At 41.8% G+C, this 15,463-nt stretch overlaps 1 protein-coding gene across 1 annotated transcript in view; it reads right to left on the reverse strand.

The window, feature by feature from the left end:
- Positions 1-15,463, reverse strand: part of Rs1 (Dead-box helicase Rs1) — a 474,615-nt gene that overhangs the window by 152,205 nt on the left and 306,947 nt on the right. Inside the window, exon 3 of the mRNA XM_068377426.1 lies at positions 14,641-14,823. Coding sequence (XP_068233527.1) covers positions 14,641-14,823 — 183 coding nt within the window. The remainder of the gene's footprint in view (positions 1-14,640; positions 14,824-15,463) is intronic.

Consider the following 15,463-nt stretch of genomic DNA (forward strand, 5'->3'; position numbering starts at 1 on the left):
AAAAATCTTGAAAGACTTTCTCAATAAGCCTATTTTTTGTGCAATTGAAGAAGAGGCAGACCTTATATGTTTCTCAAAAGTAAATTTACTGTCGAGAATCACACCTAAAATTCTGAAAGTGTCATACAAATTTAAAGAAACATTATCAATACTGAGATCCGGATGTTGAGGAGCCACCGTCCTTGACCTACTTACAACTTCATACCCCATAATTTGCACCATGCACTAATTCTAGCTAGATCTCTATTAAGGGATTCACCAACCCCAGATCTACATTCAGGGGATGGAATTGATGCAAAGAGAGTAGCATCATCTGCATATGCAACAAGCTTGTTTTCTAGGCCAAACCACATGTCATGTGTATATAGTATGAAAAGTAATGGGCCAAGAACACTACCCTGTGGAACATCGGATATCACATTCCTATAATTCACTATGGTGCCCACCAACAACAACTCTTTGAGATGTATTACTTAAAAAATCAATAATAATGCTAAGAAACGACCCACCCACTCCCAACTGTTTCAGCTTGAAAACAAGGGCCTCATGATTAACACGGTCAAAGGCAGCACTAAAATCAAGGCCAATCATACGAACTTCCTGACCACAATCAAGGGATTTCTGTACAGCATTGGAGATTGTAAGAAGGGCATCACATGCTCCAAGGCCTTTACGAAAACCAAATTGCAAACTAGGGAGTAGATGATTACCTTCAGCAAACCTATTAAGACGTTTTGCCAGAAGACGTTCAAAAACTTTAGATAATATGGGAGTTATGGAAATTGGGCGGTAATCAGTGGGACTTGAGCTACCACAAACACATTTACATAGAGGAGTAACATTACCAATTCTCCAACAAGTGCTAAAAGCTCCTCTTCTTGCTAACTTGCGCAAAATAACATAACTTTGGAGCTAAGAAATCTGCTGTCTTTATAAAAAAACAAAGGAAAAATACCATTTGGGTCTACACCTCCATAAGCATCAAGGTCCACCAACAGAGCTTTAATCTCACGAGATCGAAAAGCTAAACTAGTTAGTTAAGCCTCAGGAAAACAGGAATGAGGAAGTTCAAGTTTTTCATTACTCTGTTTACTGTTAAAAACATCAGCCAAAAGGGTTGCCTTTTCCTTTGGACAGTGAGTGACTGAGCCATCTGGTTTAAGTAAAGGAGGAACTGTTGCATCTACACCAAAGAGTGCAGATTTAAGGGTAGACCACCAATTATGTTCCTGAGTTGTACCAGAAAGTGTTTCTTTTATGGTTAAATTGTACTCCTTTTCAGTTGAGGCATAAACTCTATGAGCAAAAGCTCGAAGCCGAGTATAGTTGCTCCCGGTCAAATCTGATCTGTTACCCTTCCAAAGGTGATAGGCCTCCTGCTTCTCCAAATAAGCATGTCTACAATCATCACTGAATCACGGTTTGTCTTTCACTCGGTACCTTAGCACACAAGAAGGGATACGCCTATCAATTATGTTGACTAGATTCTCATTCAAAGGGACAACAGGATCTACACACTATTAAAAAATTGTAACCAATTCAAGCACAAAAGATCATCCAAAATCCCATTCCACTCTGCTTGGGATTTCATATAAATTTTACAAGAATATGATATATCAGGGACAGGCTGCTCAGTCTTCACTAATAATGAAATCAAGGCATGATCAGATGTCCCGACTGGAGAACCAACCTTACTAGTTATAACGCCAGGGGAGTCAGTGTATACGGGGTCCAAGCAATTACCAGACCTGTGAGTAGCTTCATTTATGATTTGCTCACAGCCTGATTCAGAGGCAAAGTCTAAAGCTCTTAAGCCATGGTGATCGGTAGGAGAGATAGAACTTAACCACTCCCTATGGTGAGCATTAAAATCACCAACAAAGACAAAAGAAGCCTCTCTATCATCTTCTTGTATCTTAGCCATAATGGTAAGAAGACAATCGAAGATAGAATCATCCATGTCTGGATTCCGGTAAATTGAACACAAATAAAAGTTATGATGCCTGCCACAAACTTTTATTACCTGAATCTCATGACATCCACATTGATAGCAGGACTTATGAGAAGCAGGGTACTCGGTCCTAATATACACCGCCATTCCCCTGGCCCTAGGGATGGCATCACGTTTCAACATAATATATATATACATATATATATATATATATATATATATATATATATATATATATATATATATATACATACAGTATACGTGGAATGTATTGACGCCTTAACCTAAGGGTCACACCTTTTTTCAAATAGGATCCTCACAAGTCACCCCTAAAAACCACGTAACGAGCCAACGTTTTCTCTGGACGCAGTGTCAACACTGGGGAGACTTTTGCATATGCTTTGTTACCCCAGTCGCACTTTGTTTTTTTTGGCAATTGGAATTGTATTTTTTTTCCCCTTTTGGGTTCGTGTTACTCACCAATTGTGCCTTATATATCCTCCTTACCATAGGACATAGAAGAAATCTATAATAATAGTAATAGAATTGCAGGACTATTTATCAAACTATATAAGAAATATAAAATGAAGATCATTAAAAATTATGTACCAACAACCCATACAGAGGAAGACATAAAAACCTTTTATGAAGATCTGGAGATATAGATAAAAAAACAAAGAACTGATATACATTTGTTTTTGGTGATTTCAATGTTAAGTAGATTAACTGAAGAGAGGTGAAAGCAATAGGTAAAAGTATGGTCAAAGACAGGAGAAAGCAGTAGGTAAATGTAGGTCAAAAGAAGAGTGAAAGCAGTAGGTAAACTTAGAGCCGGCACAAGGAATGAGAGAGTAGACATACTTGTAGAATTTGTTGATAGAAACTATAGAACATAGAAAATGGACATGGAGAAGCCAAATGGAAAAACATAAAAATAAATAGATTTTATTCTTAGTGAAAAATTCAATTCAGTTAACGATATACTGTAAGTGTTAAACAAGTTAAAGTCAAACGACCATAGAATGGAGAAAAGCAAAATTATTTTAGATCTAGGAAAAGAGAAAAATAAATTTTAAGAAAATAAACACTCTTGTAATAAGAAAAAAATCTGATGAGTTTAGTTTAGCAATACAAAATAGCTACTCCCAGTTGCATGATGATATGGATGCAAATAAAGAAGAAATGAACAGTAATTCAACAAAATCTGTATTGGAATCAGCACAAGAGACAGGTTGAAGTGTTCCTAAACAAGATCATGGAAAACTATCAGAAAACACCAAAATCCTAATAGAATAAAAAAAAAGATGGAAAATGAGGGTAAAATCCATGAAAAAAAAAATTGAATTAGCAGAACTATCCAAAACAATAAATAAATTAAAATCCTAAGATACTTCTAAACACAGACAAAAATTGAGGAAATACGAAAGAAAGGAAGAAGCATCAAATTGATGAAAAAGAAGACTTGGAACAAGGTGCCAACAGATGTTTGTTTCAAAGGATGAAAATGGGAATATTATCCAAAAGAGATGAAGTGATAAAAATTACAGAGAATTTTTATACAATGTTACAATAGTAATATGAGAAATAACTTCACTCATAAAAATAATAAAACACCTGAGCTGGTACCAAATGTAAAGTAGAAGTAAAGAAAGCATCAAAGGGTATGAAAAGAGGCAAAGCAGCAGGAGACGATGGTCTAACAATTGATTTATCAATAGATGGAAGAGATTTCATAGTAATAAAACAGGATGAACTCTACACCATATATCTTCTGCAAGAATGCTCTATACCTACAGCTTGGAAAATATGACAATTTGTCCTAAATTGTATTTTTCCTAGCTACAAAAACCCGTAATCATTTAATATAGGAATTCGCTTCAGCGCAGCTGAAAACAGCCGAAGAGAAAGAAAACCGGGCAGTTGTGCTGATTAGTTGGCTGGCAGTATGGGGCGGAGTTTAGCTCCGTCCCCCCCCCCCCCCCCACCGACAGCTCACTTTCCTCATTCATACGCTTTAGGCTCAATGTGGAACACGAGAGGGATGGTAGTGTCGGGCAATTATATTAAATGATTACGGGTTTGTATAACTAGGAAAAATACAAATTAGGACAAATTGTCATTTGTTCCGACGTGATATACAAACCTCGTAATCATTTAATATAGGAAGACTCACTGGTTGGTGGGAGGTCTGCCTTTGCTGCTTGTGAACAGCTAACTGCCCGGATGAAAGCAGAGAACTAAATCCACCTACCCGTCTCTCGACCGACATGATGATGGTGGGGTCTGAGAGACTGTGAGCCGGGTTGCACGATAGGTAAAAGCATCGTGCGGCCTGAGAGTGTGAATGTAAGAGAAACTCGACCCTAGGGTCGCAGTGACAGGATGAACCTCCATAACAAAAGGCAAAGGGTTTATACATCCACTGTCGTCCCTGCCTAGCAGACGATGGGGGGGAGAATACCTTTAAACAAATTCTAGAAATCTTACCTGGGAAGACTTGTCTTGATATATGGGACTCCAAGGGAGGAGACAGAGAGAAAGGCGGAGCACATGCACACTGCTTTCACAATGACAAACATACCATAAAAATCAAGACAAGAGAAGCTACCACAGGGCCAAGAACAAAGGTGTCCAAGGACTTGTGCGTAAACTCCCTCAAGTAAAAGGCAGTAAAGGTGGTCTGGCATTTCCAAATGCCAGCCTTCAGCTCTTAGCCCACTGCAAGATTTCTCTTGAAAGCGAGTGTGGAGGCAATGCCCCTGATCTCGTGAACTTTAACCCTCGCTGGTGCTTGGACTCTTGAGGAAGTCTCATACACCTTGCGGATGGTTTCACGGATCCAGAAGGATATCGTGTTCCTCGACACTGCCGGAGACACCTGACAGGACAGGGAAGCCTCTCACCTGAACCGCCACTCGCCGCGTTCGGTAAGGAAGGAATAGTGAAGGCCTAGAACCTGGGATCGTCGACCGCTGGGTTCTGGGTTTTGGCCACGAATTCTGGCACAAAACTCAAGGACATCTCCTTCCAACTCTCTGCGTGAGTGACATTACAAGGGAGGAAGTATAACTCACCAACTCTCTTTGCCGATGCTAAGGCTAGCAGGTGGTGGTGGTAGTGTATTACAGCCAACTCTTCATGTTGGCACGGGCCTTTCCCTTGGTTGGCCCGTAGCAGGCTAGCAGAAAAACAGTCTTGAGGGTCAAGTGCCTGTCTGAGGCACGGCTCAAGGGTTCATGCGGAGCACGAGTACTTACTTTACTTACTTTGATGGCTGCTTTTCCGGTCCCATAAAGCAGGGGAACCCCGCTCTCTACAGGACCTCCACTGTCGCTTTACCTTGTTCATTCAGAGTATTTAGCATTTCATATCGCGTATTGTACATTTACTATTAAATCGTCACTGTCAAAGGACTCATGAAATAAAGTCTTCGGTTTCCTCATGAAAGCCTTAATGTCTTCAATTATTTGAATGTTTCGTGGAAACTTATTATATAGTCTCGGGGCCGCATACTTAAAGGCTCTAGAGCCTACAGTAGACATAAATCTACGTTCCAACAGTTTGAAGCCATTTGTAACTATTCTCATGTCGACACGATTTGTTGGCTGTGCAATATGTAGCAGTTCTCTTAAGTATCTTGGATGCCCGGTTCTTATAACTTGGTGGGTTATTGTACATATTTTAAATTCAATGCTCGCTTTAATCAGCAGCCAGTGTACATCGATCAATATAGGAGTGATCCTTTCTCTGGGTGGGACACCTTTTATCAGTCTTGCTCCTCTGTTTATTATGTTTTGTAATTTCTCAGGTTGCACTTTTGGTAAATTGTAATAGAGTTGCAGTAGTCAATCCTGGTAATAACACAGTTTATCAAAAGTTTCTTTACAGAAGTTTCGTCCAAGTACTTTCTTACTAACGCAATATTTTAGATGATAACAAGCAATTTTTATTACATTATTAATTTGGGCATTTAGACCCAGGTTACAGTCAAGAAATACACCTCTTAAGAGACCAGAGAACTAGAGTGACATCCCACTGGGGAACGCAAAGTTCCCTTGGGGGACACGAATGTTCGAAGCTCTTAGTGAGCATAGAATTCTCGAGGGCGTTGGAGATATCTATGCCCTTCAGATGGAACACCATTGCAAGGGCACAACTGTACCCTATAATGGCAGAAACCAAAAGGAGCTTATCTCTGCAAAGAAAGACTAGGAAGTCTGCGATCTGAGTCAGAGAGGCTCCGACCGGAGAGATACCCCTTCCACTACACCAATCACTTCCCCTGGTAGACTGAGGAGGAGGATCTTCTAAGGTACCCTGATATCTCTCTCGCAGCGAGTTGCGAAAAGCCTCATGTTCTGAATAGATGCTGTATAGTCTCCACGCGTGAAATCTGAGCGACTGCACCGCCTGGTGGTACCTGCTCGACAAGGGTTACCGAAGGAGATTGGGCCAGTGTGGTAGCTCTCTTGGTGCCTAGACCAGGAGCAGCAACAGATTGGGAAACCACTCCATGAGTGGCCGTAGTGGAGCAAAGAGTGTCATCCTGAGTCCTGGGATTACTAGGACCCGGGACAGGACTGTGTGAAGCATGCAAAAGGGGGGAAACGCGTTGCAAACCAGTCGATCCCAAGGATGTTGCAGTGCGTCCTCGAACGCAGCCGCGGGATCTGGTATTGGAGAGCAAAACATGGGAAGCTTGGCATTGTGCCGTGTTGCGAATAGGTCGATGCATGGTTCTCCCCAGAGGTTGAGTACTCGACTCGTTACCGAAGGGTGAAGAGACCATTCTGCCCCTATTACCTGATTTCTGCAACTTAGGGTGTCTACCAGAACATTTCTCTTGCCTGGAATGTACCTGGCTAACAAGGTTACGTGTTGACACTCTGCTCACAGAAACACTCGCCTCGTCAACAGCTGCAAGGGACATGAGAGCGTGCCCCCTTGCTTGTTGATGTACGCGACCACGGACGTGTTGTCGCTCATCAGCACTACCGAGTGATCTCTAAAACGGGACTGGAAATGAATGAGTTCTCTTGAGACTGCCATCATTTCCAGCACGTTGATGTGCACCCCAACCTTCTGTGGACGCGTCTGTAAACAGACGGAACTGAGGTGGAGGAGGGTTTATGAGAAATCCTCATGAGGTTCTCCTCGTTTAGCCACCTAAGGAGATCCTCCCTTACCTCGTGTTCCATGAGAACCCGACGAGAGGGAGGGTCGGTGGCTGCCGACAACTGCTCCTTCAGACACCACTGAAGGGAGCGGAAATGGATCTGCCCGAAAGAAACGAGCTTTTCCAGCGAGGAGAGGGGACCTAAAAGAGCTTGCCACTGGAGGGCTGGAAGTTGTTCCTGCGACTGGAACGGCTGCGAAACCTCTCTGAATCTGCTGATCCGTTCTTCCAAAGGGAAGAACGTGAGCTGCTGCTGAGTTGATCAACATTCCCAGATACTTCACCTTCTGCTTGGGAATGAGGTTCGACTTCTCGTAGTTCACCAGATCGCGACAAACTGCCAGAAGCGAGTCTCGGTCCTGAATCAACTGCTCCTGCGAGGGAGCGAGAATCAGCCAGTCATCAAGGTACATCAGTAGGTGGATGCCCCTCGAGTGGGCCCAAGCTGCTACCGTCGTGAACACTTGGGGAGCTGTGCAGTCCGAAGCACAGGACTCGGAACTGGTACACAGTACCCTGGAAGGTGAATCGGAGGTACTTTCGAGACGACTGATGAACTGGTACTTGAAAGTACACGTCCTTCAAGTCTCTTGAAAGCATGAAGTCGTACTGCCTGATGGCTAACAGCACAGTGCGAACTGTCAGCATCTTGAATGCAGTTTGGTGAACAAACTTGTTCAATATCAAAAGGTCAATGATCGGTCTCCAACCTCCTGTCACCTTCTCGACAAGGAAGAGACGACAGTAGAACCCTGGTGACTGATCGTATACGACTTCTAGCGCATCCGTCTCCAACATTTCCTGGACCTCCGCCTCTAAGGCCAGAGCCTTCGGAAATGTTGGAGCGTACGTATGGAACACTATTGGAGTGGAGGATGGGGGGGGGGGGCGATGAAGCACGAATGGATGTTTGTACCCTTCGCGAAGGGTCAACACTACCCATTCCTCGGCCCCGAGGCGCTGTCACATCGCCGAATGGCGTGATAGGCATCCCCCTACCTTCGGCAGCATGGGAAGGGGAAAGCCAAGCTCAGTGTTTCCCTTTCCCTCGCTTGCCCCTGTTCTTTCCACGACGTGGAGGAGCTCCCGAGGAAGGCCGAAAGGTCTGTTTGGAGGCAGAACCCTTCCGAACAGGAGCAGGTCTCGGCTGCACAGGAGCAGCAGGAGCACGATCAGCGGTATCCTTGCTACTTCCCATGGGCTTGGCCTGACTAGGCTTGGCCGCAGACGGTTTCGCGGGACCAGGTCCCTTGAAACTTGAAGCCTGCGCCTGGTGGATAATGGAGTCATTCGAGTTGAGGCGCCATTTATCCCAAGCGGCCCCAACTTCCTCTGGTGGAAAGAGAGAAGTTGCAGCTCTAATAGGAGCGTTCATGAGTGCCAGAGCCTCTCCTATGCCAATCTGTCTCGCCAAACGAGCGGCTACTGCCTCACGCTTTTTGTGGATCAAATTGGCATACTGGGTAGCAAGCTGGTCCAAGAGAAAAGCAACAGCTTTCCTACCAGACAAAGCTAGGTTCTTGTACTGCTCCATGTGTTCGGGGGTAGCGAGCCTGGTGTCTAGCGCGAACACTGTGGCCGTACCACACCAGTGGCCTAGCCACGAAGCAGCCAGGAGAGCGCTACAGAGATGAACTTCATGGTAAAAATCTCAGAGGCTGAGAAGGAGACACACTGAGATTACAAACTCTCGACCGAGGAACCCACAGCAAGTGCTCCAACCGCGGGGTCGAGAGGGAGAGGACAAGGCACAAAAGACTCTGTGACGTAGTATCTCTTCTGTTGCTGGAGTGGTTGAGGGAGAAGCTTGTTCGAACCTTGGCTCCTAAGCAAGTCACCAGGTCCTGCGATCTGGTCACTCACTCGTTCCAATGCTCAAGTAGCCTGTCTCGACCAGGGTAGTGTGATGGGCCGTGAACTACCTTCGGGAGCTCCCCATAGGATCTCCAAGGCTGTACACTTATCTTCAGACACTACTGCATGAGCCCTGAGGTCTTTAATCTCACGCAAGAGGTTAATGACCTCTAGGATTGGCGACTCCACTTCGGGATCTTCTGTCTCCACGGCAGGTGAAGGTTGTGGAGGTAGCTGATCCCTCGGCCCCACTACATCCGGAGGTGTAGGGGAAGCAACATGCTGCACGGATGATGACATTCCCCATGAATACGCTCACTATGTTCACAAGACTGAACCAGGCGTGTATTCAGGAGTCGAGGAAGGACCCTGGCAGGGTTCATCCCTGACGGAATGCATTGAGGTTTCCACTGCGACTGAGTGAGTGAGTGACTGGTCGCTGCGAGCCCCATAAAGCTCCCGAAGGAGCTCGAGCGCGAGCAGGGTCGCTTGGAACTGCAGCGCTCACACCAGGAGGTGTAGACAGGTTAGTCGTGTGAGTGGTGTGCGCGGCCTCACCTGTTACACGGTCAGAAAGCATGGGGGTTGGCTGCACCTGGCGCGGCTGGTATGCGCGAGAGCTAGCCTGGTCGTGCACGACCGGGCCCCATGTCGTTAAAGAAATCTCAGTGTTTAAAACCTTACTCTCCCTTGTTTTAACAGGGAGTCCTGCAGTTATTTTACCCTTGGAAAAAGTTTGCATTTTGCCAGGAACAAATATTTTATTAGGTACATGGTCAACTACAACAGGGGCATCAGGGTACATTGGAGTTAATAAAGTTACAAAATCAGTTACATTTATGTGTTCATCAACAATCGGAACATTCAAATGACGTTGTTCAAGCTCGTCCACCAGAGTTACACAGCGTTTTAACGAATCCAAGTCAGGCTTACCTGATAATCTGAGAGATGTCCAAAGTTCCCCCATCTTACCAGGTAACGTGTCGTCACCCGTATCAGACGGTCCAACAATCTATTGGGTGTCCCTCGAGATCGCCGAAGTAGCAGGAGCGCTAAGCTCCCCCGCTGAAACCCGAGAAATCTCCGACAGGCTGTGAATCTGAGCTTCCCAAAATCATACTTACACCGTCCCCAGACTCAGAGAGGGCGTGAGCAGACTTCGCTGTGGCAGTCTCTTGAGACGACACACTTACCAACGGCTCCTCCTTATTCTTCAAAAGAAGCAAGCTCTCCGAAACAGAAGCAGCTCTAGTGGTCCGGCGATATTTACGTCAATTTTCGAAGGCTTGCCACTGCAAGGGCGGCCAGGATTCACACTCACGGCAGAGAGAACCTTAAGAGCAAGGTTAGCCCCTGCATGTTGGGCAGTGTGTGCGGGTCTACAGAAGGTGACAAAAGCCACCTACTGCAGCGCCCGCCACGGCCTACACAACATTGCAACTTACGAGTAACCTTCTCCTCCATAACAATCACACAACTACTAGTACACAAGCACAAGAGAAGGCAAAGGCCTGCAGCGTAGAGAGCTGAGTGTAGAAAAACCATCCATGTTGAGCCGAAGCGAGTGAATGAAGAAAGTGAGCTGGCGGTGAGGGGGGGAGCTAAGCTTTGCCCCATACCACCAGCCAACCAATCAGCACAACTGCCTGGTTTTCTTTCTCTTAGGCTGTTTTTCCCTGCGCTGAAGCAAATTCCTATATTAAATGATTACGAGGTTTGTATATCGCGTCGGAACAACTTTATCATTATACTAATTCACAAAAAGTAAGACATAAAAGACCTTAAAAATTACCGCCAAATAAGTTTACTCTCTGTAATACATAAACTATTTACAAGGAGCATACTAGGCCAAATAGAAAGACAGCTACACTTTCATCAACCATGAGAGCAGGCAGCCTTTAGAAGTGGGTATTCAACAACTGACCATATTTATGTAATTAACCAGCTAATGGAAAAATCAACAAAGTATGACAAACCCCTTTGTACGCCATTTATAGACTATGAGAAAGCTTTTGATTTTGCCAAAGCTTTAGCAGTAATGAAAGCCCTTCAAAGACAAAGAATAGATGAAACATGTTAGAACACTTAAAGATTGCTAGTACAGAAATCCTAAAACTACATAAAGATAGTGAGAATATTCCAATGGAGAAAGGAGTTAGACTGTGAGACCCCATCTCTCCCAAATTATTCACAGCATATCTAGAAAAAGTTTTCAAGAATTTAGATTGGGAAAATATAGGAATTAATATTACTTGGGAATACCTTAACAACTTCAGATTTGCAGATGACACAGTTGTGTTTAGTGAATCATGGGAGGAATTACAAAAGCTGATAGAAGATTTAAATAGAGAAAGTATAAATGTAGGACAAAGTGAATGCGAGTAAAACTAAGGTATTGTTCAATAAAAATGCAACCACAAACAAGTGTTATGGACGAGCCTCTACAGACTGTTAATGAATATACGTACTTAGGACAGACAGTAAGTGTTCCCCAAGGACATGAGACTCCTATTAAACAAAGGATAAGCATGGGATGGAGAGCATTTGGTAAACAAAGTGAGCTTATGGAATGTAAAATGCCACTTTCTCAAAAAAGAAAAGCATTTACCGAGATGGTCCTACCAGTATTAACTTAGGTATCAGAAACTTGGAGCCTTACTAAAGCCTTAGAACATAAGCTAGTTACAGCTCAAAGAGCTATAGAAAGAACAATGATGAAAATAACATTAAGAGACAGAAAGAGAGCAACATGGATACGACAGCAAACTAAAGTAGAGGATATTCTAACACCGTGTAAGAAAAAGAAATGGACATGGGCAGGACATATAATGAGAATGACAGACCATAGATGTACATTATGAACAAGAGAATGGGTCCCTAGAGATTGTGAAAAAAGCAGAGGAAAGAAGAGAAGATGATGGATCGACGAACTAATGAAGTTTCCGGGCGTAGACTGCCACAAAAAGACCATAAAGAGATGCTACTGGAAGGACATTTCTAAGGTCTTTGTTCTGCAGTAGACTAGTAATGGCTGATGATGATATATATAGAGCCAGACGTGCTGCTTTTTATTATAGTGGAAATTTCACCCCGTAGCTATACATTCCTTTAGAGAAAGAAGAGGGTTAATTCTACCTACTTTGTCAATGATTAGTTGGGTTTTTATATCTAAGTAACTTAGTCTAAAAATAAAGTAATATATTGGTAATCTTCTTTCCTATATCAGACAAAAGTAAAAACTCATTATAACACAGGCAAAACCATAACACTAATAGTATATGATTCATTTGAAGATATATTTTACTATAACAGAAGTTCTGTCATACGATCGGCATTTGATTGCAGTGAAAAAGCAACCAGTGCATATGGTTTCATGGTAAGGGCTGTTCTATCCAAATTTCTTGATGTTCATATTATCCCTGTAAGAACTATAGAAGCAGATGTATTATTTAATGTTATAAAGAGAGTAATTACAGTACGTGATAAATGGTAATGTCGTAATTTCTAGCCCCACCAGAGCCGTCTATAATTTACTCCTATCCAGCTTCAAAATACTGACCTTTGTTTTTCATGGTTGATCCCATACACATACCGAGGTTTGTCAGATATAACTGGGGTCTCCAGGATGATTGCCAAAAAAATTTTATTTCCAGAATTTCCATTCACCAAAATTTACAACAAAGGTAAATATATCCTTTGCTCCCTGGAAGTCATCACAGGTTTAGTATTTGGTAGACTTAAATTTACTGTTAAAACAATCTTATGAGTTAAGATTTAAAGCCTGGCACCCATCAATATTTAAAAATCCAATAGTAAATTTAGTTCTTAAAATTTCTAAAGAATACATTACAGCATTCAAGTAATGTAAAATTTTGGGGAAGAGAAACAATTGACTAATTATAATGATTCAGAACATTTTATATAATTTTCTGAATTTGATGGTCAATAATTAATATAAAGTCAATATTTAAAGGCAAAAGTATTAATAATGTATAATGTAGCCCACTTGCATGTAATGAAAATTATATAAAATATAACTTCTTCTTAAGGTTTCTTTATACTATCGTCAACCATAACTACTCCACCGCAAGAGAAAGGGCTCAGATATGTTATTCCACTCCTGTCTCTTTATAGTCTTTTTATGCCAGGCTATACATAGTTACTCCATCATCTCCTCTCCCTTTGCTTACTTCTTTTGTAATCTCTAGGGACCCATTATGTTAATCTTAATGTCCATCTATTATGTGGCATTCTCATTTTATTTCCAGCTCATGTCCATTTCTTACATTTAGTTAGAATATCCTCCACTTTAGTTTGCTCTAATATTCAAATATTTACAACATAGCCAGCTTCTCGATAGTCAGTCTAAGGTTAAAGCAACCTGATACTCTCAATGGCCATGGTTTCAGGCACCATCATATATACATTAAGACAAAACATAGCAAGTACACATCAAAATTTGTTAACCATGAAAAGTCAAAATTGCTTAGCCATGTGCTTCAATCACAACCATAGCAATAAAAAAGGCACCACACATCAAAAGCTGATATAGAAGTGACACGCAAGCTAACTCAGGTGAGAAAGGGTACAGAGTCATGTGAGTGCTCATGTATGGGGAGTATTGTGACAACTAATCACTCAGGTATGGGGAGTATAGGGCTAACCAAGCACTCAGGTATGGGGAGTATAGTGACAACCAAGTGTTCAGGTATGGGGAGTATAGTGCTAACAAAGTACTCAGGTATGGGGAGTATAGTGACAACCAAGTGTTCAGGTATGGGGAGTATAGTGCTAACAAAGTACTCAGGTATGGGGAGTATGGTGACAACCAAATGCTCAGGTATGGGTAGTATGGCGACAACCAAATGCTCAGGTATGGGGAGTATAGTGACAACCAAATGCAGAGGTATGGGGAGTATAGTGACAACCAAGCACTCAGGTATGGGGAGCATAGTGACAACCAAGTGCTCAGGTAAGGGGAGTATAGTGACAACCAAGTGCTCAGGTATGGCGAGTATACTGACAACCAAGCACTCAGGTATGGAGAGTATGACAACCAAGCACTCAGGTATGGGGAATATAGTGCCAACCATGCACTCAGGTATGAGGAGTATAGTGACAACCAAGTGCTCAGGTATAGGGAGTATAATGACAACCAAGTGCTTAGGTATAGGGAGTATAGTGATAACCTAACGCTCAAGTATGGGAAGTACAGTGACAACCAGGCAATAATGTGATGGGGGGTTTTCCATCCGACCCTGACTATTAGCTAGTCAAGTACCTTCTTATTAAGTTTCAACACTCATTACTTCTTCCTCTGAAAGGTACATCCATACAAATGACTTTATTGCATTTTCACTAGAAAAAACTATTATTCAAACAAAAATATAGATAAGAGAAAAAGTTATTTCAAGACATAAAATATGAAAAATTTATTATTGGGACCAAACATAGCAATATACTGATGGACACAGGAACTAACACCAATATTATCACCAGAGGAGATGCATGCCAGGCCAAGTGAGGGTGGTATTTTTTCTTTTTGTGTATATCCAGGGACACATGTAAACTAAGTGATTGTTATAAAAAAAAATTCCATTAAGGAGACCAGATTGAAATGCTAAACAAAGTCTTCAACTTCATAAAATTGAGCACTTACCTCTTTCTTTAGCTCTTCGTTGTGAATTCTTGTAATCCTTGCTAAAACATCTCTTTCTCTAGGAGTTTTAATGTACTCAAGAACATCATCCCACGAATCTCTATGATAGTCCTTTACAGTTTCCACAAAATCAAAGTCTTGGAAAAAATCTTTAACTCCTCCGATTTTTTGACGCTGTTTAATCTGGTAAAAGGTAATTACAATACGTTTAATTAGTAGAAAAAGAAGAAAAATAAAGATTATTTCCTCCATTCAACACTTTTTAAATAATTGTAAAGGAACTTTGTCAGCAATATCTAACCTAAAGATAAATTTTTAAAATTTTCTTTAGCAACCAGTTATATTCCAAAAACATTTAAAAGTTTTGAACTTTTCTATATAAAAAAAAAAAGAAAAGAAAAAAAGGAATCAAAATCTTCAGATTTCAACCAACAGGATAATAAGGGAACATTAATTCTATACATGAAAACCCTGTTATGGATACCTTAATTATACTCACTAAATATCCAGAATGATGTATATTAATGTAATTCTATGAGATCTTGAATGAGAAGATTTATAAAAAAAAATATACCTAGCATAATATAAAATACACAAAGTGCATCATAATTTTTACAAATAACACCTTCTATGTCTCAAGCTTGCTTACATATCCCTGTGAACTTTGTTAATATTTGGAAATCATTGTTCTTTTCTTCTTAAAAGAAAATACTACAGAAGACAAGAGCAATCATATTTCAGACTTACACTAATGAAGATTGTCAACATTTTACTCAAGTCTACGGACCAAGCTTTCACTTTTCCAAATGTTGACCGTGAATGA

This window comes from Palaemon carinicauda, chromosome 7 (genome assembly GCF_036898095.1).
Source record: "Palaemon carinicauda isolate YSFRI2023 chromosome 7, ASM3689809v2, whole genome shotgun sequence".
Lineage (NCBI taxonomy): Eukaryota > Metazoa > Arthropoda > Malacostraca > Decapoda > Palaemonidae > Palaemon > Palaemon carinicauda.